The sequence below is a fragment of the Grosmannia clavigera genome (assembly GCF_000143105.1).
Source record: "Grosmannia clavigera kw1407 unplaced genomic scaffold GCSC_144, whole genome shotgun sequence".
In the NCBI taxonomy this organism is placed as follows: Eukaryota; Fungi; Ascomycota; class Sordariomycetes; order Ophiostomatales; family Ophiostomataceae; genus Leptographium; species Leptographium clavigerum.
Genome location: NW_014040797.1, coordinates 1751864 through 1772938, shown reverse-complemented (window position 1 = coordinate 1772938; position 21075 = coordinate 1751864). Strand labels below are relative to the sequence as shown.

General features: G+C 56.0%; 10 protein-coding genes across 10 annotated transcripts; 5 read left to right on the top strand and 5 right to left on the bottom strand.

Moving 5' to 3' along the window:
* Positions 1–3009: 3009 nt before the first annotated feature.
* On the bottom strand, positions 3010–6454 carry CMQ_2610 (homeobox domain containing protein; the record flags this gene model as incomplete). The annotated part of the gene is made up of 6 exons (XM_014316688.1): positions 3010–3558; positions 3618–4181; positions 4244–5624; positions 5776–6086; positions 6164–6271; positions 6344–6454. 6 exons carry the CDS (start codon positions 6452–6454, stop codon positions 3010–3012), a joined length of 3024 nt encoding a protein of 1007 aa, XP_014172163.1.
* A 983-nt stretch (positions 6455–7437) lies between these two features.
* On the top strand, positions 7438–9121 carry CMQ_2541 (protein pbn1; the record flags this gene model as incomplete). Its single annotated transcript, XM_014316619.1, has 3 exons — positions 7438–7736; positions 7801–7864; positions 7922–9121. 3 exons carry the CDS (start codon positions 7438–7440, stop codon positions 9119–9121), a joined length of 1563 nt encoding a protein of 520 aa, XP_014172094.1.
* A 254-nt stretch (positions 9122–9375) lies between these two features.
* Positions 9376–10507, bottom strand: CMQ_3038 (NADH-cytochrome b5 reductase; the record flags this gene model as incomplete). Its single annotated transcript, XM_014317116.1, has 4 exons — positions 9376–9525; positions 9598–10141; positions 10219–10300; positions 10357–10507. The coding sequence occupies 4 exons, from the start codon at positions 10505–10507 to the stop codon at positions 9376–9378; spliced, it is 927 nt and encodes a 308-aa protein (XP_014172591.1).
* Positions 10508–10943: 436 nt separating this feature from the next.
* On the top strand, positions 10944–11699 carry CMQ_2655 (uncharacterized protein; the record flags this gene model as incomplete). The annotated part of the gene is made up of 2 exons (XM_014316733.1): positions 10944–11064; positions 11149–11699. 2 exons carry the CDS (start codon positions 10944–10946, stop codon positions 11697–11699), a joined length of 672 nt encoding a protein of 223 aa, XP_014172208.1.
* Positions 11700–11772: 73 nt separating this feature from the next.
* Positions 11773–12267, bottom strand: CMQ_2751 (duf788 domain containing protein; the record flags this gene model as incomplete). The annotated part of the gene is made up of 1 exon (XM_014316829.1): positions 11773–12267. The coding sequence occupies one exon, from the start codon at positions 12265–12267 to the stop codon at positions 11773–11775; it is 495 nt and encodes a 164-aa protein (XP_014172304.1).
* A 1086-nt stretch (positions 12268–13353) lies between these two features.
* CMQ_3054 (20S cyclosome subunit) lies at positions 13354–16069 on the top strand (the record flags this gene model as incomplete). Its single annotated transcript, XM_014317132.1, has 2 exons — positions 13354–15933; positions 15992–16069. The coding sequence occupies 2 exons, from the start codon at positions 13354–13356 to the stop codon at positions 16067–16069; spliced, it is 2658 nt and encodes an 885-aa protein (XP_014172607.1).
* A 1422-nt stretch (positions 16070–17491) lies between these two features.
* CMQ_3179 (histone h4) lies at positions 17492–18051 on the top strand (the record flags this gene model as incomplete). The annotated part of the gene is made up of 3 exons (XM_014317257.1): positions 17492–17501; positions 17695–17832; positions 17888–18051. The coding sequence occupies 3 exons, from the start codon at positions 17492–17494 to the stop codon at positions 18049–18051; spliced, it is 312 nt and encodes a 103-aa protein (XP_014172732.1).
* A 271-nt stretch (positions 18052–18322) lies between these two features.
* CMQ_3176 (trafficking protein particle complex subunit 2) lies at positions 18323–18952 on the bottom strand (the record flags this gene model as incomplete). Its single annotated transcript, XM_014317254.1, has 2 exons — positions 18323–18686; positions 18768–18952. The coding sequence occupies 2 exons, from the start codon at positions 18950–18952 to the stop codon at positions 18323–18325; spliced, it is 549 nt and encodes a 182-aa protein (XP_014172729.1).
* A 751-nt stretch (positions 18953–19703) lies between these two features.
* On the top strand, positions 19704–19989 carry CMQ_2771 (mitochondrial ribosomal protein subunit l31; the record flags this gene model as incomplete). Its single annotated transcript, XM_014316849.1, has 2 exons — positions 19704–19887; positions 19937–19989. The coding sequence occupies 2 exons, from the start codon at positions 19704–19706 to the stop codon at positions 19987–19989; spliced, it is 237 nt and encodes a 78-aa protein (XP_014172324.1).
* Positions 19990–20196: 207 nt separating this feature from the next.
* CMQ_2933 (small subunit of nuclear cap-binding protein complex) lies at positions 20197–20976 on the bottom strand (the record flags this gene model as incomplete). The annotated part of the gene is made up of 3 exons (XM_014317011.1): positions 20197–20674; positions 20724–20830; positions 20905–20976. The coding sequence occupies 3 exons, from the start codon at positions 20974–20976 to the stop codon at positions 20197–20199; spliced, it is 657 nt and encodes a 218-aa protein (XP_014172486.1).
* Between the last annotated feature and the right edge of the window lie 99 nt (positions 20977–21075).

Below are 21075 nucleotides of genomic sequence, written 5' to 3'. Positions count from 1 at the left end.
ATAAACACCTCGACTCATCACACACTCTCGCGTTCCATGGAAGCACATTGCGCTAGTCCATCTGGTCACAATATAAGACGTGCAAATGGAACTGCCGTTTCGGCGCCGGCGCCCACGGCAACAGTCTTGCCCAGCACAGCTGTCAAATCACGAGCTAACAACTGCGCATCACCGGAAGTGAAGAAATACGATGCTATGTATGCAATGCTAGTTCCCTGGTTGCACACACACTAGTGTCCTGTCGTGTTCCTGCATAGTGCTGAGACACCCCCCTCTACCTGCTTAAAGTACCGCGTCCGTGACAGCGCACTACCTCCATCGCAATATGTTGAGTCTGGAGCAGTTGGATCGGCAGATCGATTTGTCCGAGTCTGGAAGAGAGCAGGCAGATTCGCAGGTGACCACCTAACGCAAAGAATTCTCGTGTCGAGTAAAGCAAGATGAGTCCTCGTTGCACAGGAAATCTTGTGCCGAGGTGAAAGCAGAAGTACTCTCCAGTGTGACGGGTCAGTTCTCACGTTGGTGCTGGTGCGGCCGCTGACGTCTTCTAGCTGTCTGTTGGACCTATCGGGAAAACAGCGATCCGATGCCATGCAGCGGCTGCTCTTGTCCGTCACCTGCGGATCAGGCGGCTGAGGCCAGACCGGATCGACTGCGCCTTGCCACGGTTTTCCATGTCAGAGCTTCTATTCCACCCGGCCAAGCGGTCGGTTCTCTCCTCTTTCTCTAAGCCTTGGCCACGATCATTTAGGGGCCACCAACACCACGCGCTTGTTGTCACACTAGCGATATAAAGTTGCTGGAAACAAGTTTGCAGGGGCGTCTTTCATAGCTGCTAGCTGACAGGAGCTTGTCTGGTGGACAGCCGGCGGGATGCCAACGACGATTCGGCAAGCAAGTCAGCGGCGGCCTGGACAAAGAGTCTTTCTTTGTCGGCTCCTTAACCCGCGGCTCCGGCCTGATTAGACGACCGGTCCCTTTGCTACTGTATGTATCGTACAAGGCTGCTCGGCATTTAACACCTAGCGACTTGGCATAGGTATCTCGGAGGTACGAATACGGCAAACCCTCGGATATAATTTGGCAGGCCCTGGGGAAGGCTAGATGGCTTGATAGACACGTCCTAGTGCGCTATTAGTCCACGGAGTAGGCGACAGGGTGACCTCTTCCTTGTTTTGGAGAGGGTCCTCTATCGATTGACCACCTCCTGTGGACGACACACAAACCGGGAAAAGCCATGCTCAGCTGCCCCTGTTGACGTGCACCTTCAAAGGCCGAGGCCGTTTGTTGTCGTTCCTATGACAAGCTGGAGCCGGCTGACCACACCGATGTCGAGTGTGTCCCCCATTAGTGTCAACGCAGGGGACTTTCAGAAAGGGAAAAATGGCAAAAGTCGGAGTAAGAGGCGCGAGGGATACGCAAAGGGCGAGGAGGAAGAGGCGAGCAAGATTCACGGCGATTAGCGGTAGTGACGACACCGTCGACCTCGGGGTCGCCTTGCCAGCTGTTCATTACTCCTCCTGCGTCCAAAGGGGTGGCGGCTGGGGCGTGTGATACATTGTTCAAAGGCTAAAGGGAAAAAGGGAAAAGAAAAGAGGAAAAAGGAGGACGGGAGGACGACAGAAAAAGCAGAAAGAAAGAAGAAAAAGAAAGCATGGGGTTGTAGGCAATGGGCATGCCATGTGCTGCAGAAAGAAGAAAGGGGGCGCAGACAAAGGAAAGAGGAGCGAGAATGAGCATCCCTTCTTAGCAGAGACAGCGGCGCGAGAATAAGCAATGAGATGAGACACACGATGACCGCGAATTCGAAGCCGCAAGTATCGACGCGTACCAGACCGGTTTGCCTGCGATGCGCACCAATAGGCCGCCAAATTAATGGCCATCACGGACATGTCGTAACGGGTGTGCAATTAGACGTAGCGACAAGTTGAGGCCTTTTTGAAAAGGGAGCTTGCTGTTGGTAAGATACTCCGTACTGTTGTTTATTATTAATATTAACTCCTTCTCGTGTTGGCGTTTTCTCCGTTATAGGCGTTTTGTTTTCTTTTTCCACTGCTGCTCCCGCTCATGCAGAATCCTGTCACATCTCATTTCCCGATCGCGTTCGGGAAGCCGGGGACGAGGATCTGCTTCGAAATGGCAACAGCCAACAGGAGGCTGTGCGTTATGCGCTCAGACGGCCGCCTGTGACCGCACTGTCTTGACAGCGCCAAACTGACTGGCAGACAGCCTGCGATCACCTGGTATCGAGCTATTACGGAGTACAGAGGTTCTGACTCAGGAAACGGTTGGCCGTGGCGACGACGTCGTCATGTTCTCCAGCATCAGATCTCTGGTACCCAATCTCCGCTCCGGTCTTTCTTGCTCGAGCAGGCGTAACCGAACGATCCAGCTTGTCCCCCCTTTCTCGTCCGTCTTTTCTTTCTCGCCTTGCTCCTCCAATCGCACACCGCTCCTGCTGGGTCACATCATCCCCTGTTCTTCCACCTTTCCTCAAATCTGCTTTGTTAAGACCCTTGGCCATGTATCCACTCTTCGGTGCACCGCATTGTGGCCATCTGTACGTAGTGTAAAGCATCTCATTATCGGCTCATGTTAAGCAGAAATGCGTAACTGCTGCTACTGAAAAGCTGGTATCTGCAAAGTCTAAATCTCATGCCCAATACTAGGTAGAGCACCTGGCCCCCCGAATCGGTACTAAACGCCATGCCTTGTCATGTAAGAGAGAAAACAGGGAAGCGGGAAGGAAACGGGAAGGAACCGGAAGGAAACGGAAAAGATGCCGCTTCTGCAACACCACTGGCCTTTTGTCTCCGGCGCGCCAGCACACGTCCTCTCGAAAGGCCCCTAATGCAACCCTCAGGCACTGACGCTTTTCGTAACTAAGGCATCCGCAGTGGCCTTCCACAAATGGTATGAAACGCAACGCCGGCATAGAACACAGCATGCGGCATCGCTCCCCTGCTTCATCTCGGGGTCCCTGCCAATTTGTCCAACCGCACTGCTCCGTCATTTACTTGTTCGCAGCCGCTTCCAAAATGACCGCTCTCGACCCCGCCTCGACTCCATGCTGTCGCCCCTGCCCATGCCCATGCCTCCTAAATCGCCGGCTTTCAGAAAAGCTGGGTCGTCCTGAAACTGCTCTTCTCGGGGATCAATTTCGTCAAAATCGTCCGATCCTGAAGCTGCCGTTGCATCTGCAAGCTCGCCTAGCTTGTCGTAGGCAGCTGGCATTCCCTTGTATGATTGATGTCCCTGCATCTTCCGTAGTCCGCGCGACAGTGGCTCGGCGAGATCTGTTCGGTGGTCTTTCCCGGCATGTGAAGGTGCAACAATTGCCGGTAAGCTTTTCAGGGGCACCTGTCGTAGGCCCATAGCTTTGCGGTAGAGTACTGGATTCCTGCTCTCCAGCTCTGCTTCGAGCTCTGCCTGATGCTGTTCGACGGCCTGCCTCCGTCCGTCCAGCTTGCTTGTGGCATCGGTGAGCTGCATCCGGCTCTCATCATCAACCAGCGTCTTCCACTCGGAGTACCGCTCCTCGATCATCTCTATCTCGTACTGCAGAGTACAATGTCAGCCAGCAGTTTTTTTCCGTCCCTACATCCGGCATAACTTACTGCTGAAGGGGCTGATCGTTGGCGAAGACCATCGGCGTAGTCCTTGGCCGCCTGGGTCATTCTATCACCTGCGATGTACTTGTCGAAGGACGACGAGAACTCGCGATAATGGCCCTTTAGAACGTAGAAGTCGCCTTTCCAGTTCTCACTTTCGCGCAGCTGCTGAACAAGAGCTTCGGCGACTGGACACTCCCATGCAAACTCGATTACTCGGTCATAAAATACCACACAGCGGGCTGATGGTCCCTTTGCAAAGGTCCTGCGGCTCTGGTCATCGGTAAAGGCCAAGCTGAGAAGATCGTAGCTCTGCTCAACAAGCGACGCAGGGACCCTCAGGTTGACAGCCCCATAAATGTGCGATTTGTCAAAGTCGGTGGGAGATCGTAGGTCGACGAAGAGCAACTGGCTGGGCGGAAATATATCGAGCAGTCTATTCAGGTGCCCTGGGAATATCGTCTTGGCCCCACTGCCACCGCTGTTCTCCAACGCCAGGTTGCTGTCCATCCTAAGATTTTGGAGATTGAGTCTGGTCGACTCTTGCTGTCGCCTGCGATGGAACCAAAGCTGCCAACCGAGTCAATACACCCGTCACAACAATTCGGCAGTATGCGCAGACCGCAACTCACATCTATGTCTCTTGTTTCGACGCCAAGATTTGAGGCAAAAAACTCGGTGATGCCAACACTGGGATTCGGCTCGCGCTGGAAATACTCCTCTAACCGGTCGGCCACATGCGATGCTAGAATCGGGCTGTCAGGCAAGTCTTCGGAAGTGTCGAATGTCGTCCGGCGTGCTGCTTTTTGCGGATTGACTACCATCGTCTTTGACAGCGAATTGCTAGAATCGTGATGCTGGAACGTATCGCTCTGCCTGGCAAGGGATGATTTGGTGGTGCGGTTTTGACTGAACCCCAAGAAGCTCTGGCGTGATGGGGAGCTAGAATATTCGGCTTCCACAGTCGACCGTGGATCAGTGGCCGTAAATCTGCGGTAGGAGTTCTGTGTCGAGATCATCGGCGGCGTCGGCGTCACCCTTGACGGCCTGCGAGATATAGCATCTTCCAGGCCCGCCACCGTTGTGCTGGCAATGCTCATGCGGATGCTTGGTACTTGGCCCTCGGTTGGTGTAAAGGTGGTTCCAGAAATGACAGAAACGGTGTCCTTGTCCACGTCTTCGGCTTCGCTTTCGTCCTCACTCACCACATCGTCATTGAACTCAGCTGCGGCACCATCGTCACCGACCTTCTGTACATTGGAGACCGTCGCCGGAGCAGCACTTTCTTTTTCCTTTAGAAGATTGTTGGACCGGATAAAGGCCACGAAAGAGCAGGCGCGGTTTTCGGGAAGCAGGTCCCAAACCATCACAGGTACAGACAACAGAAGAAGCGTTGAGTGGCTCTTGAAAATTCCCTGGACTTTGACATACTTGGCGAGAGCCGGAAAGCTGCCAAGCCACTGCTCCCAGGCGTTGAGATCCAGATCTTGATCGTCCTCTAGAGCCAGCGAAATCATGACATGTGGCGTGTCTTCGTTTGGATCATTCACTGGGGCACCCAAGGCTCCACGTCCTCCGGGTGGTGGTAGCAAGTTTGCGTCGTCCATCGGCGGAGAGGGCAGCTGCTGGCGTCTGGGAATCATGCGGCCGATCTCAATGCTGGGCGCTCGGTGGTTCGAAGTCATCATGAAATGTACCGGGGTAGAGCGCGCCTCAAACAACTTCCCGTTGATGGTGATGGGTCGAGGGTGTTTTAACCTTGCGAGAACCTCGGCATGCAGCATGGCGGCAGAGAAGGTGCGTATGCGCCACTCCTGTAGCACCTCGATGAGGGCATTGGTAAAAGAATACCGGCCTGGATCTGGGGCAATGGCATCCCAGCTGGACGCAGATATGGTTTCGGTGATGCTCTTTCCATTGGGGAAAGTGGCGCTGGCCGCACCGGCACAGCAGTCCAAGAGAATCAACGTGTCCGACATGGAGCGCTCCAGGAGCGTTTGAATAGCAGACCATCTGTCATCGATTAGCATAGGCGCTGTCTGACGGAGAGTGTTCACACTGAATTTTAAACGCACTGTAGCCAGGGAGAGTTTGGGTTCCGCGTCCTGGTAAAAATCATCAGAAAGACAGACTCTTGAGTTGGCGAGGAGAATATACAACATACGCACACCAGGTACTCTGCCTGGACTCGTCAATGCGTGCATGTCCACCGTAGTAAACGACGAAAAGCGTATCGGGCGATTCGTGGTCCTTGATCATGGCGCCCAACCGCAACATCAGCTCGAGATGGGCATTCTCCGAGGGAATGGGGAAGGTATCGGTCTCGTAGCCATAATCTTCCCGCATGCATTTCTCTAGATCTTCGAGTTCTGGCAGAACAAACAGATCGTCTGACTTCCAGTGGAGAAGCAGAGCCTTGACTTTAGTGTACCGTTGTTGTGACCGGCCACGATTAGGAAAGGCACGACTGGCCGACTTGATCCAGGAGCGTAGGTTAGCGCGAGGATGACGTGCAAACAGGTAAAGCCTCTCTTCCCGCTTCGGCTACATACATCCTCGAGGGACTTGGCAAACATATCAAGATGCTTGACATGATAATTTGCACGACTGATATCATGTGTCGTGGAGGGGACCGTGTAGTCCCCGCTCGCCGAGGCATACTGTTTATGTTAGAGCACGACATTCAGGAGGAATCCTGCTCGCTCATAAAGAGCAGTGAGGGTGTACCGCACCGCAGAGTCTGCGCTGCTCAGACTGTTTCCGTCGCCACCGCCGTTCATCCTGCTTCCATTGCCGCTGTTGAATGACCGGATGGTCAGATACGGAGGCTGGAGGTCGCCCATTCTCTTATAAATTCAACGCAGACGATCTGGGTCCAGGGACTAGACTAGTGGGAATGTATTATCTAAAAGATAGGTTGGTCTGAGGGTCCTCGGTCACCACGCAAGTATCGATGACATAACGGCAAAACGGGCATTCGGCACGACGAGATCACAGGGCGCAGTCGTACTAGGAGGCCTGTCCGTGCATGGCTCGTTCAGGTCGATAGTGGCGAGAATAGCGCGCCGTTCAGGTAGAGGACGGCGTGGTCAGGGCAGGCGGTATGGCACAGCAGGCTGGATGGTGTAGGAGAGAAAGAAAAAAACGGGACGGACGGAGAAGATTAGAAGAATCGGGAGAGTGCATGGACAAGTCGGCGCAAAGAGAAGGAAGGAGGACATGGAGATACCACACTGTTCTGTTTGTTCCTGCCACATTCGTCGCCCCTCCACTGGCGCTCCTGCCTCGTTTGGGCGCCTTCCTCCGAGGGCATTGGCAGAGCATGCTAGCACTTTGCCGTCCTCTCCAATGGGAGGGCTTTCAGCCGTGATGGACGGAGCCAGCGAGTGGATTTTGTTGGCAGTCGGTGGCAGATTCGGGTTAGCGCAAGGATCAACACCAGTCGGTCAACCGATCAGGCACCTGTCCAGGGGGGGGGGGGGGACGGGGGCTACGCTACAGCAGTTGGAGCCCCGCTATGGGACTTCTGGTGCCCGTGGCACAGGGCTGGAAAGCTGGCGCAGAGCTGCCAAATCAAAATTGTCCAAACGTGGTCATAAGCAAAAGCGTGAGCAGGGCCAAGACGCCTAATCTAACTCTGGGACATTGCGTGAGACTGACGCAAAGGCCACCACCACTAAGGCGACAAGGCGACATATGCGACAAGTGGCTGTGTGAAGCCTTGGCTACGAGTTGTCCTTGGTCAGTATCCTACCGTCCTGGCCACCACTTCTCTCGTTTTCCCTCCCCGCGACTAGTTCGCGAGACCTCAACCCCCATCGGCACCATGCGCATGCGCACCACCTTCTTTCCTCGGCCACAGCGCCCCGTGGACCCGGCATTGCTGCACCTGAGGGGCCCATCACTGGCGGGTCCGACCGTCGAGGCTTCGCGTGAGGATCGCGCCACGTTGTCGCTGGACCAATTGCCGGCAGAGTTAGCTCACATCCTCGGTGACGGCGTTCACGAGTTGCACATTCGCTGGGCCAGTCCACAGCCCTTTGAGGCCGTCAGCCCGCTGTATGCCCGTCTAGCGCCCGGCCTCCACGTTTTTTACACCCCCCAGACGGCTACGGAACAGAGCCGGTAGGAACACAGCCGGACAGCCGCAGCTCCATCCTGACGTCTTCGATGCTAATCTTCTCCCAAGGGATGCTATCTGCCTTCTTCTGCACAAGGTCTTTGGCCCAAGCCTCGACTGCAGATCTCTCAGCGTAAGCTTCCCGGCCCGCACGTACCTGTGTATCAATGCTTACCCTGCTGGTCTTTAGAATTCCTTCACTGTCCTCGGAGGTGGTCGCTTCTCTCATTCTGCTGGTTACCAGTATTACTCAGATCTAGAGGATCTCTCTGGTCTTGCCGACTATGTCCAGACCAAGTGGTGCCCTGGCGAGGATGGAACCCCTTGTCCCTTCAACGTGGACCTGCTGCTCGGCGCCAGCTCGGTGGACCTATCTTACGATGCCATTTCGCACGCGTTGAAGGTGACTACATTTTGGCCGTTGGCCGCACGAACTATCGAGGGAACGGCCCAGCCGGGCTCTCGTACGGAGCTGGGAGTCTTGTCAGGTGAAATGCCTGCAAACTTGGAGCCGTTTGAACTTGGCATGGCTGGCCATGTGGCAGTTCTAGGCGAGGATACCCATCCATCTCCGGTTGTGTTCTCCTTTCCCTCGCGGCACCGAAATGCCGAAGGGGCCTCCTTTTCGTCCGGCTTTCTGCGGCCTGCTGGCCTGCACCCGGCGCTGCAACTTCGCATCGCCTCCGGTCCACCACCACGGGTAGATAGCTCAGACGACGGGTTTGCGTCATCTTCATGCAAACTGCATGCCTATTTGACTCTACCTCGACATATCTTTGCCGACAAATACCAGCTCAGCGATCCTCTGTTCCTTGCGTCAAAAAATCTGACAGCCTTGCGCCACACCACACAGCCAGTCGACCTAGAGGCCCCCGATTATGCCGTCAGCAGCTGGGGTTCGGCAATCCTGTTGGAGCTTAAACCGCCTGCAGAGCAACAGACCCAAACTTGGACTGCCGAGGTCCCTCTGCATCTTCGCTATCTCCAGCCGGCGGCCGGCGGCTACAGCATCGCCGAGCTTCCGTACCCGGTTGTGTTCTGGGCCTGTGCAGCCGAAGACGGCACCAAATTCTCGACCAACCCGTTTGACCGCGTGAACCTTGGCTACGACGGGCTCTTCGGACCACGGACAGAGTTTTGGCATGTAACGCCCAACCCGCCTCCGGCGTCTGATAAGGCGGTATTGTCCTCGTCAAACAGCTTGAAGATGGCAATTCGCGTGCCTGTACTCGATTCTAGTAGGATGGACAAGGTCAATGTCGGCACTGCGGCTGTCGTGCTTCTTGGATTCACCTGGGTGTTATGGAAGTTGCTGGCAGTCTATCGCAAAGCGGGACATGGCCGGCTGCCAAAGCCAGAGACAGATGCAGTCGAGAAGAAGACGCAATAGCTGCTGGGACCTTATTTCACACGAATCTACAATCACACATGCATAGCAAGGGACGGACGTATACCAGGAAACCAAGTCAACTTTTTTTTTCTATCAACTCGTAAAGAGTGCACCTTTTGTTCACGTGTTGTATTCTGTAGAAAACGTGCATATATAGGCCTGTTTACCGCTATCTATCCAGGCGGCGCCTCTTATATGGCACAGCGCTTGACTTGGAGGTGGCGGGAGGAGAAGGAACATGGCCATCTATGCATCTAGAAAGCAAACACCTGGTCCTCCAGCTTGCTCACAGGCCGGGCCTTGTTGAAACCGAGGCTCTCGGTGGTTTTCTTGAGACCGGAGATCATGGGAGGAGGGCCACAGAGCAGGATCTTGACGTCGGGGGCAGCCTTTGGTAACCATTGCTAGAAGAGATATGTCAGTACGATGACGGCAGCACGGCAAAGCGGCAAGCAGCGTTGTAGTGAGAGTCTTACCTTGACCATGTCGGCAGTGACGTAGCCGACGCCGCCAGTCCAGCCCTCAGGAGGCCGGTCGAGGACGTAGTGCACACGGATGCCCTTGTCCTCCTGTGCGAGGGCATCGAGGTCCTCCTTGAGCAAGATGTCCTGGGGGGTGACGTTGGCAAAGATGAGGTCGACCTCGGTCTTGTCGCCGGCAGAACGGCCGCGCACGATGGCTCGGATGACCTGCAGCATGGGCGTGATGCCGGTGCCGCCGGCCACCATGCCGAAGTGGCGAACCATGTTGGGCGTGTAGACAAAGGCGCCCTTGGGGCCCTTGACGCGGATGGTCTGGCCGACGGCGAGCGTGGCCAGGTGCTTGCTGATGTTGCCCTGCGGGTACGACTTGATGAGCAGGTCAAAGTAGCCCGGCTGGTGGTCGCCGCTGATGGGCGTGTAGGAGCGCAGGACAGACTTGACGTTGCCGTCGGCGTCGGCCAGGTCTGCGCCAATGGAGATGTGTTGGCCAATGGGCAGGCCGAGAATATGGGTCGGGCTCGGCAGCTTGAAGCGGTAGCTGTATTTTGTTGGGGTACGTGTCAGCCAGGCAAACCCCACCAGTCTTCCGGGGACAGACAGCCGCGCAGAACCCACATGGCCACGTTGTGCGAGATGATCGTCTTCTCCTTGAGCTCGAACTGCTGGAAGTTGACGGGGTCGAGGACCTTCTTGGGCACTGGTCACGAGTGTTAGCCCGGGCAAGCTGAGGGCTTCCTGGGCGGTGCCACATACGCATCGAGAAGACTTTGCCGGCGCCCAGAACCAGGGCGAGTGTCACTGCGTAGAGCGTAAACTCCCGCTTGACGATGAAGACGCCAAAGATGAGCAGGCCGGCGGGGATGTAGACCCCGTCGACGAACCTGCGCGAGAGAAAGTCGGCCATATTGAGGCGCAACGAGAGCTTCTCCCGGTCGAGAAAGGCAAAGAGGCTAAGTGTCCTGTTGCGTCAATTGGCTCGCGGCCGTTGGGACCTGTGTGCGTGAGACGAAAATGGCTGGTTTGGAAGAGGGGTCGGCCTAGCTTTTCATCAGGACATGGTAATGCTCTTATTCTTTCCTAATCTTTTTCGGAGGAAACTCGCGCTATTCGGTATGGCTGCCGCTCCCGGCACTTTTGTTTTTTTCGCCAGCGAGCTACAGCAGTCTAGCCTTGTTCGGCTCCCATTGCTACTGTGCCGCTCTGATACACTGCGTTTTTACACTGTACACCTGCTGGCCCACTTATCGGCTAGCCGTGGCTCATCCTACACGGTAAAACAGCCACGGCCGAGTATCGGAGTCCTGAGTGCCTACGATCCCCGACACATCTCAGGGTAGAAGATGGCTCCTGCGGCTGCGAAAGATAGCCCGTTCCCGCTGACTGATACGGATCGGTGGGTACTGGCGCAGACGGACGGAGAATACGTCCTGCACGACTGGGCCAATCTCAAGACAATCATCGGTGTGTGAAATCTCATCTGCCGTCTCTCCGCTCAAATCCCGGCTGATTGCGGAATCCTTTATTGTGCGGTATCTAACTGTCCAGATGCCAATGACTTGGCTATTCTCCGGAGAAAGCCGTCTGATCTGCGACGGTACATGAAGTGGACAGCCGACACGAAGGCTGAATATGGCTCGATCACTAACTATCTCATCGCCCACCGACTGCCCAAGGCCTGGGGCAGTCCGCCCTATGTCCCGACATCCACCACGCCTTTTGCGCACCCTAGCGACTACCAGGTCTTGCTCAACGACTGGCCTTATGGCCTGACGCCAGACGTCACCCACATGGTCGTCTGGACCCGCACCATGATCCCGACCGATTCGGAGACAGGAGATATGACGCCCGAGAGCCGAGCTCGAGTGGCCGGGTTTGTGAAACGAATTTTTACCGATCAGATCGACGCTGTCGAAGACGGCGGCGACGGTGACAGCCGTGTGTTGTGGTTCAAGAACTGGGCCCAGCTGCAGAGTGTGCGCCAGCTTGAGCATGTTCACGTCCTGGTCCGCAATGCAAGCCCGGAGCTGTTGAAGGCGTGGACGGCAGAGCCACCATGTCACACGCACGAGAGCAATATCGGTTTTAAGAGGGGATGAGGATTGGAGACCGTATATCATGATTTTCTGTTCTTTTGTTCCTCGTTGTCTCCCGATTATCTGCCCTGCCAGCCTAAGCCGCCCGTCGCTGTTTTCTGTTGCTGCCCGCACTGGCGGGCGATGGGGCGTTGTTGTTGGCCATCCCCTGCAGGCCGGCCATCTGCCGGGTCATACCCAAAAGACCATAGGCTTTGTAGGCGCCATAGGCCGGGACGATTGCCCAGATCAGCCACAACTTGTTGCCAAAGAGGATCACAAGTATCACCGTGCCCCACGTGACCCAGATGACGTCGAACATGTACTCCGTCAGACCGGCGGCACTCAGGTCTTCGCCAGACGACCGAAGCGAGCCGGTGGTGGGGTCAAAAGTCGGCCGTCCGGTGCGCTCCAGCATTAACTCGGAGATGAAACTGGGAGTGGACAACACGAGGTAGAGAGCCAGCGAGCGGGATCGGAAGAACAGGTAGAACGCTAGGAAGGCGACGTTCACAGCAAGTGCAACAATATGCAGACTGTTGAGGGAGGCGGTATTCGCCTTGGCCCGGTCTTTCTTTGCCTTCTGCGCCATGATGACAGATGTCTTTGACAGCAACTAGACAAGAGGGCAGTTTTAAGTGCGGCGTCCGAAAATGCTAGAGCCTGAAATATTTGGACTGAGGTGCAGATCTGGTACCGGGAATGACAATCCCAGACGATGACCAGAAACAAGAATGGCAGGGCGGGTGGGGTGCGTTACGTTGTTGGGTCGAGACGATACTAAAAGAAGTCAAAAGAAGTGTCGATGTGTCGCGAAAAGTACGCTTGTACCTGTTGCACCCTATTCCGTACTGCGGGTACACGGTACCAAGACGAGCGAATAGGAGTGGGGTTGTGTTGCTGGGGATCACTTGGCCGAAGAATTGAGGTACCCCACAGCCAATCAGAGAACGGCATGGGCGGATACTCACAACATCGCAAAACAGAGAAGCTCGTTAGGTTGCCGCCACTCATCGCCAAACACCACGACACACGAGGACACGCCTTCTGCTGGCCGTTCTCGCCCCTCCTTCTTCTGCTGCTCGCCTCCGATATTGGTTCGCTACACCGAAGAAGCTCGGGACGCTCGTTGGCCCGCGAGTGTTGCGCGTCTTTCTCTTCTTGCCACTCGTTTGCTTCTTTTGCTAGACAACTTTCTCCATCTTCTCTGCGTGCATCCGCCGTGTCCCACCAGGCCGCATTCACGGACAGGAGTGATATGCCGACCGCGCTGGCCTCACCATACGAGTAGTCGCCGACACACGCCTTCCCCTCGGTCTCGAGCAACGCTGCCCTGGGGCCAGCCTGCGCGCCTCTCGCCTGCGCTCAGACCGTTGATCGTCTCTGGAAGCTTGAGCATGGTACTCATTGCTGCTCTGTGCCAGTGCTGAAGGGATAGAGATAGAGGCCTCTAGGACGAGCTCACCCGAATAGGCACCTCAATAGCCTAGGCATTGTTGGCAGAGACAAAGTGCGAGTGAGCCGCAAGCTGAAAACGATCTGAGAACGAGACCAGCTTTCGCCTATATCATCTTGCCGTCACGTCCTCGCTCCTCGACACCGAGACGAAATTTTCATGGATCGCCCATGCCGGTAGTCGACGACAAGCTTCCTCCTGTACCACCCACCGGCTGTCACCATGGCCCCGAACAGTGCCGCCGTAGCAAACCTGCTGAGGCAAACCATCTACTACCATCTGGACAACGGCTCATGGGACAACTCTCTGTTCTTTTCCGAGAGGCTTCTGGCTCACGATCCTCGGTCTAACGAGTCGACGTTTCTGCTCGCCCTCAGCCACCTACGACTAGGCGACAACCGGTCCGCATACGAAGTCAGCAAACCGCTGGGTTACCGGGGTTTACACTTGGGCTGTGCCTTTGTCTTTGCACAAAGCTGCTTGGCCCTCGAGCGCTTTCGTGATGGCGTATATGCCCTCGAGAAGGCTAAGGGGCTGTGGCTGCACAAGTCCAATCTTGGGAAGCATACGGCGACCTCACGTACCATATACCCCGATGCGTCTGTCGTCAACTGTCTTTTGGGAAAGCTTTGTCGCGGAATGGACGACCGAAAGAAGGCGGCATTCCACTTTGAAGACGCGTTGAGAACGAACCCCTTAATGTGGGATGCGTTCATCGAGCTCTGCGACATGGGCGTCAACATACGGGTGCCGAATACATTTCGAGTCAACGACTCCCTCATCCGTTGTTTCGAACAAGAATCAGTAGGCAACGCCACAGAGATGGCAGGGCCGCTTGCCGAGCACCAGCTTCCGACTAAGCGACCAGCGGGCAGAGCGGCAGCCATGCATGACATGAGCGATCCTTTCGACCATCAACAGCCACAGCAACAACCGCATCCCGCACAGCGCGGCTCTGTGACGTATCAGCCTAGCAATCCTGCCAGCGTTGCCGAGGCTGAGGAGAACGACTTCATGGCAAGAATCTTTGCGGCCCGATCGCGAGCCGCGGCTGGCAGCACAGCCGGAAATCAGATTATGGATGGCATGGCAACGCCGCCTGGCACGCAGCAGGAGCCGCCACAAGCACCACCACGGAGGCGGGCGGGCATGCCGCCGCCTGTGGTGGATTCGAGCTTCGTGGACCCCCAGCAGCAGCAGCAGCAGCAACTCCGACAGCAGGCCCCGGGAGCACCATCTAAGATGATGTATCGTCTGGGAGCATCGACACGTCGAGGGAAGCCCCCTCCCGATGGCGGTCTGGAGTCTTTGACGATGGACCAGACCTCGTCTATGCTGCGGTCAACCGCAAGTGCGACTAATGGCGGCGCGACAGCATCGGCTGTGCCGACTTCCATGGCGACGGGACACCCATCGATAATAGCAACATCGACCGCGGAGAGAAAGCGGACGGCTTCAGGCCATCCGGTGGCCCCAAGACATGCCCATTCGACAGACGAATCCGGAGTGCCGCAGCGGCGAAGCGCCCGCCTAAATATGTTCAAGGCTTCAGGGGGTAAGACAAATGCTGGAGCTGCTCCCATGGGTGCAGGGGCAACACGCGAACTGAAGAAGGCCCGGCCGCCTATTTCCCGAATAGTCCGCCCAGAATCAGGCAGCTCGACGGTTGGGCGGGTGGTTAGTGGCAACCGGAAGCCGGTGGACGATGGCGGCATGGATGTCGACCCGATGGAGGCGCCACGAATCCGGGAAGCAGCAGCACCACCCCAGCAAGCACCTTCGGCGCCATCACTGCAGATGTCTATGCCACCTCTGGCACAGCTGCAACGACAGATGGCAGAAGCCGACTCTGCCAAGATCGAGGAGGCCCTGCGCTGGGTCTTGGAGCTGGTGAAGAAGCTGGGCAGCGGGTACTTGGCGCTTGCGCAATTCCAGTGCTCCGAGGCGCTGGTGGCCTTCAGCTCGTTGCCTCGTGCCCACAACGACACGCCGTGGGTGCAGGCGCAGATGGGCCGCGCACAGTACGAGCTGGCGGCCTACGCCGAGGCTGAAACATGCTTCAGACGGGTACGAGTGTTGGCACCGACCCGCCTCGACGACATGGAGGTGTACTCGACCATCCTGTGGTTCCTCAAGCGGGAAACCGACCTGTCCTTCCTGGCACATGAGCTGGTCGATGCAGCATGGACATCGGCACAGGCCTGGTGTGCTCTGGGAAATGCCTGGTCGCTGGCACAGGACCACGAGCAGGCACTTCGCTGTTTCCGACGGGCAACGCAGTTGAAACCCAAGTTTGCTTATGCGTACACGCTCCAGGGCCACGAGCACGTGCTGAATGAGGAGTATGACAAGGCCTTGACGGCCTATCGACAGGCGGTCGCCGCTGACAGGCGACACTACAATGCCTATTACGGCATTGGACGCGTGTACGAGAAGCTGGGCAACTTTGACAAGGCCTACGAGCACTACCATATCGCGTCCGTCATCCATCCGACCAATGCGGTGCTGATCTGCTGCATTGGCAAGGTGCTGGAGCGGCAGAAGCAAATAGTGCCGGCACTGCAGTATTTCATCAAGGCAACCGACCTGGCACCACGAGCTGCACAGACGCGGTTTCGCAAGGCCAGAGCCCTGCTTGCTCTCGGCCAGTTGCAGGCAGCACAGCAGGAGTTGATGATACTCAAAGACATCGCCCCAGACGAAGCTGCAGTGCACTTTTTGCTGGGGAAGCTCTACAAGACTCTCAACGACAAGAGCGCGGCTGTGCGCCATTTCACTATTGCGCTCAGCCTCGACCCCAAGGTAAGCCGGCAGAGTTCCCGTTCCTGTTGTAGAAGCGCACGTTGACCAACATATGCAGGCGAGCCAGAAAATCAAGCAGGCGATAGGGAGCCTGGAAGACGACGAAGACGGACTTGAAGAGTACATGGCATCATGAGGAATGCCGGGCAAACTGCTGGGCTTTTATAATCGAACCTTTGCTACCGGCACCTGGCACAATGTGAGAAGCAGAACCTGTTCTAGTTTTCCCCAAGCTCGACGCTGTGGCTGCTGTTTATCTGTTTCCTGTTTCGTATTGTACTTTGGCGCGGGGAAAGGCGGGTGGTATTTCAACGTGTTGCGTCTTGGGGGAGCATTTGTTTTTCACGCGTTTTCCTGTCTGGGCAAAGCTGGGCAGGGTGCCTGGCACAGGATCCTATGGGACTCGCACGATTCGCAGCATTGGCTTTGGAGTTTGGGAATGCGCAGAATGGCGGATGTCGATGGGGCATTGGAGAAAAGGGCTGCTCTCTTCTGGCAGCCTTGCGAACATGACTTTTTTGTACGATAGATAGAGTAACAGGACGAGGGCGAGAGCACAGCTGAATGGTCCTGACGAAAACGGCTGCGAGGCAACTGTGGAGAGAATGAGTATTTTAAGAGCAGCTGTCCCAATGCCTCGTGTGGAAATGCAGAATGGTGTCCTTGGCTATGTGGATGCCTTACTGTCCGATCGGCCTCGTGGAAGAAACGCTGTGGATGCTACGCCAAAGATGCGTCGGGAATGGAGATGGGGGCAGTTTGAGCAGATATGGCCCCGTACTCCGTATAAACAGACAGTCTGGAGTACAATGCTATAAAGCATCGGGTTGGTAGAAGAAGACGGTGCTTTCAGCTCAGCTGTTGTATGTTTTTGCATCAAAACGATCGAAAAGTGTGTTGTTTCTGGCGAGTCGCGACTCGCCACACGCAACGCGACCGAATCACGTGCACGCAATGCGATCCAGTTCTTCCGACACAAGCGGCTAGCGCCAATGCAAATAATAGTCATTGCAGTTCAACGCGCCTCTCTGCCCTTTTTTTTGATTGGTCAGAAAATTGGCAACGGCTGCGCTGTCGATCGCTATCCGATTTGCCCGCAAAGAAAGCCATAACTGCTATTGGAAACCACGACGCCAAAATTACCCCATAAAATGCCAAATCAGCAGCAACGAGTCAAGCGAAAGGTGCAGGAAACCGATAATAAACCGACGCACAACACATTGGCTCCAAATCCGGACTAGCGCTCTCGACGTTGGTTTCCGATCAGTCAATCCGCCCCTAGCTCAGCCTGTGTACAGTGCAGGCAGGCGCTTCCCTGTGTACCGCGCCGGTATTCCCCTTCGGCCTGCCCTTTGTTGCCTGTTCCCCCTTATTTCTGTTCTGATCCTTTCGCCTTAAATCGCCCGTATTTCTTCTCCTCTCTCTCCTCTCTCCTTCTGTTCTTTCCTCTCAGCATACCCACCCACTACCAAAAATCAACCCATTGCTGTGCATCCCGCAGCGCTTCAATACATTCAAGCTTTACGCAACATCTCTACCTCACTACCTTTTAATCAAGATGACTGGACGTAAGTATATCTTATCTCTTCCGATGGCTCCCCGACACGATCTTGTGGCGATCTCGCGACACGGTGTATTGTCGACTGTAGGCCTCAGCCTCAGCCTTCTATAAGCCGCGTCGCGACATCACCTGCCCACAACACCACAGCCTTGTCTTCATTCACTTGTCATTCGCGTATTCTGACCATTTTCTCTCTACAGGTGGAAAGGGCGGCAAGGGTCTCGGCAAGGGCGGTGCCAAGCGCCATCGCAAGATTCTTCGTGACAACATCCAGGGCATTACTAAGCCCGCTATCCGTCGTCTGGCGCGTCGTGGCGGTGTCAAGCGTATCTCTGCTCGTATGTTTATCCTGTTCCACGTCTCACCTGATGCGCTCTCTAACAGCCTCAATAGTGATCTACGAGGAGACCCGTGGTGTATTGAAGTCGTTCCTCGAGGGTGTCATCCGTGACGCTGTCACCTACACCGAGCACGCCAAGCGCAAGACTGTTACATCTCTGGACGTCGTCTACGCCCTCAAGCGCCAAGGCCGCACTCTGTACGGTTTCGGTGGCTAAATACAGCGCCACTAAGGTTGCTGTGCGTTACGGTTTCGAATTAGGATGGTATTCAGGCAGATCTCTAGATCTTTGTATTGAGGCGTTTAGGTTGGGCGGTTTCCACGGATTTACTGAGTGCAGGACTATGCGAAGAGACAAGAGTCTACGCGTCTGTCCATACAATGATAACAACATGACAATACCAATAAGCCTGTGCGGTGCTATCCAGTGGCGCCGACTGATAATCCTAAACCATCAAAGTGTTGATCTTGTCTTGTGATAGCTATGTTTACAGGTATTTCTTTCCTGCAGCAGCTACTCGAGCCCGGAACACAGGACTGCTGATCTCCATGTTGTTCTTGTAGAAAGGGTTCATTGTTGCTTTGACCCAGCTCTCGTATACTTCGAAAAAGAAGTTCTTGATGGCCTCCTCGGTAGCCGCACTCGTGGGATTGGCACCGATAGATGTGGACGCACGCGACGAGACGGATGCTGCAGAAGAGCTGTTGCCTCCCGTAAGGCCTCCGTTGATGCCGGGGGTATAGGCATTTGCGGCTGAAGATGGCGTGTGGAGGAGGAGGAATTTTGTGTTGGCGCCCGTGACGAAGCAAGAGACGTAATTTTGGAAGAACTTGTCTACGCACTTGAGGTACCTAATCACAGGAACCTTCGTCAGTCCAGTCCTGCACAGAGTAGCGGTGTGTTCGCCAAGGGGAAGACCAAGAAGGACTCACATCTGGCCGGTCCCCCATAACACTTCCTCGACGACATCGAGGCTGCTGTGCACGATAAATTGGTTCAGATGGCGCGCCTGCTCGGAAAAGTGCGCCAGGCCATCGCCGCCCTGCTTGGACGTGCCGAAGTCGTACTCGAAGAGCGGGTTATCCTGCGTGCCGACAATGGCAAAGTAGTAGGACATTCTGGACGATGAAGGGAGAGGTGCTGTCCTCTAGATGTGAAGGCACTCTTCTCGTCGGCTAGGCTCTCCTCCCGGATGGAGAAACCGATGCCGCCTCCTTTTCTCCCTTGGTACTTGAAGGGCTGATATCTCGTACCGGCTGGGAAGCGTCCTTGGACTGGTGTGACGGCTGCTGTCGTCTAGCAAGAGGTGTGAGGTATTGCCGTTTAGCCAGTGGGAGACCACCGCCTTTGCTTCTGATATGCAACTGTCCGAACGGCTGCACGCTGCGCTAAACCGGGTCACGTGCACGGAGACTGGTTAGAATCCCAGGCTCCTTTTCGGGCGGTTCTATCTGAATAGTAGTTTACTCAAGCAGATGCTGATTCACATACGAGGGAAAGACACCAGCAGGCTATCTGGGACAGTCTGCTTGGCATGATCGTATCTTGCGCTGAGCCATACCTCCAGCTGATTGGCCAAGGCGAAAGCCGACTCTGCCCCACACCTGAAATCTTGAGCCTCAAAATTTTGGACGAAGCTTTCTGGTGAGCGGCCGAACAACCGCACGCCACGCCACCGTCACAATGTTTGGTCTGGGTCCCTTCCGCGTGACTGCGCCTTTGAGCGGCGGTCTTCTATGGCAAGCATAGCCTTTCTCGGGCGGCCTCGGTGTCGCGCGGTGCTGCAGGCAAGGCTCGGCCGGCTAACAGACCCGTTTTGCAGGAAAAATCCGTGGCGCCTCTCCCGCTTCCAGAAATCCCGGCAACGTATGCGTCTGCGTGCTGTCGACAGCGTCATCTCGACGGTCGACAAGGCGCTTGAGAAGCAGGGCACGACGCTGAAGGCACTCGAGCTGTGGAAGGCACAGATGCCGACCGAAAAGGAGATGCTGCCGCGCGACAAGTACACGCTCTTTGACCGCAAGGCGAAGCGGTACCGGAAGAGCATCCACAGTAGGCCACCCTCGCCCGCCGACTGACAGGCCATTGCTAACCCGGCCAGAACTGCCCAAGTGGACCCGGGTGTCGCAGAGAATCAACCCTCCCGGCTACTGAGATGCACGTCTCGGCAGACGAGGCATGCGTTTGTACGATATTTCGGTGTACTCGGGGCCTCTCCGTAAAGAATGGAATGAAAACGAAAATGAGCAAATATGGCTTCCCTTGTTACTGGCGATCGACTGCCATACATTCCGTGACTCCCTATGCAAGCAAACTTCCCTTTTCCCTTTCTCTCCGCTCTCCTCGGCTTTTCGGGTCTTCTCACCGGATGTCAAAGCCGTTATCCCTGTCCCGGTCTCCGTCCCTGTCTCGGCCACCACCACGCTCGCCCCGTTCCCGCTCGCGTTCGCGCTGGTCACGCTCACGGCGTTCGTTCTCGCGTTCCTGCTCGCGCTCGCGCTCGGCCCGCTGCTCGGCCTGCAGCGCACGTCCCAGGCCGCCGCGACCCTCGTCGTAGTCGTCGCGATATTCGTCGCGCACCTGGCCACCCGACCGGCCACGGCCGTACTGCCGGCCCTCCTCGAAGCCTGGGTCCAGATCGGTGCGGATGATGCGCTCGTCTAGCTTGGTGCCGCCAATGTACTTCATGCAGTCGAGCGCGTCTTGGTGCGTGTAGTACTCGACGAAGCAGAAGCCGCAGGGCGTCTTGTTAAAGCGGTCGAGGCCCATGACCAGACGCTTGATCTCGCCACACTTGGAAAAGAGCTCGTATACCTGCTCCTCGGTCGTGTAGAACGAACTGCTCGCGTGTCAGCCAGAAACTACCAACCAGAAGGGCATCTTCTTACAGATTGCCGACGTAAAGAGTCGTCGCGTTTCTTAGCGGGTCGTCGATCGCCTGCGGTTTATCGGGGACTTCGTCCTCGCCACGGCCATGGTTGTCTCTGCGGCGTTTCTGATCGAGAGAGCTCTGTGTGAGTCGGGGAACGGCCGCTAACGGAAAGGAGAAAAGAAGAGGCGACGACAAACCTTGTTGTTGAAGTAGGCGCTCGGTCTGTCCAGGCGCTCGACCGTACTGCGTGCTTCTTGCATCATGGCCATCTCGCTCGTTGCCGTGGTCGTGTCTGCGCCACCGCTGCAATCGACGCTTAGGAAAAGGGAGCGCAAAAGTTGGCGGCTACCAGAAGCGGCAGTAAGTTG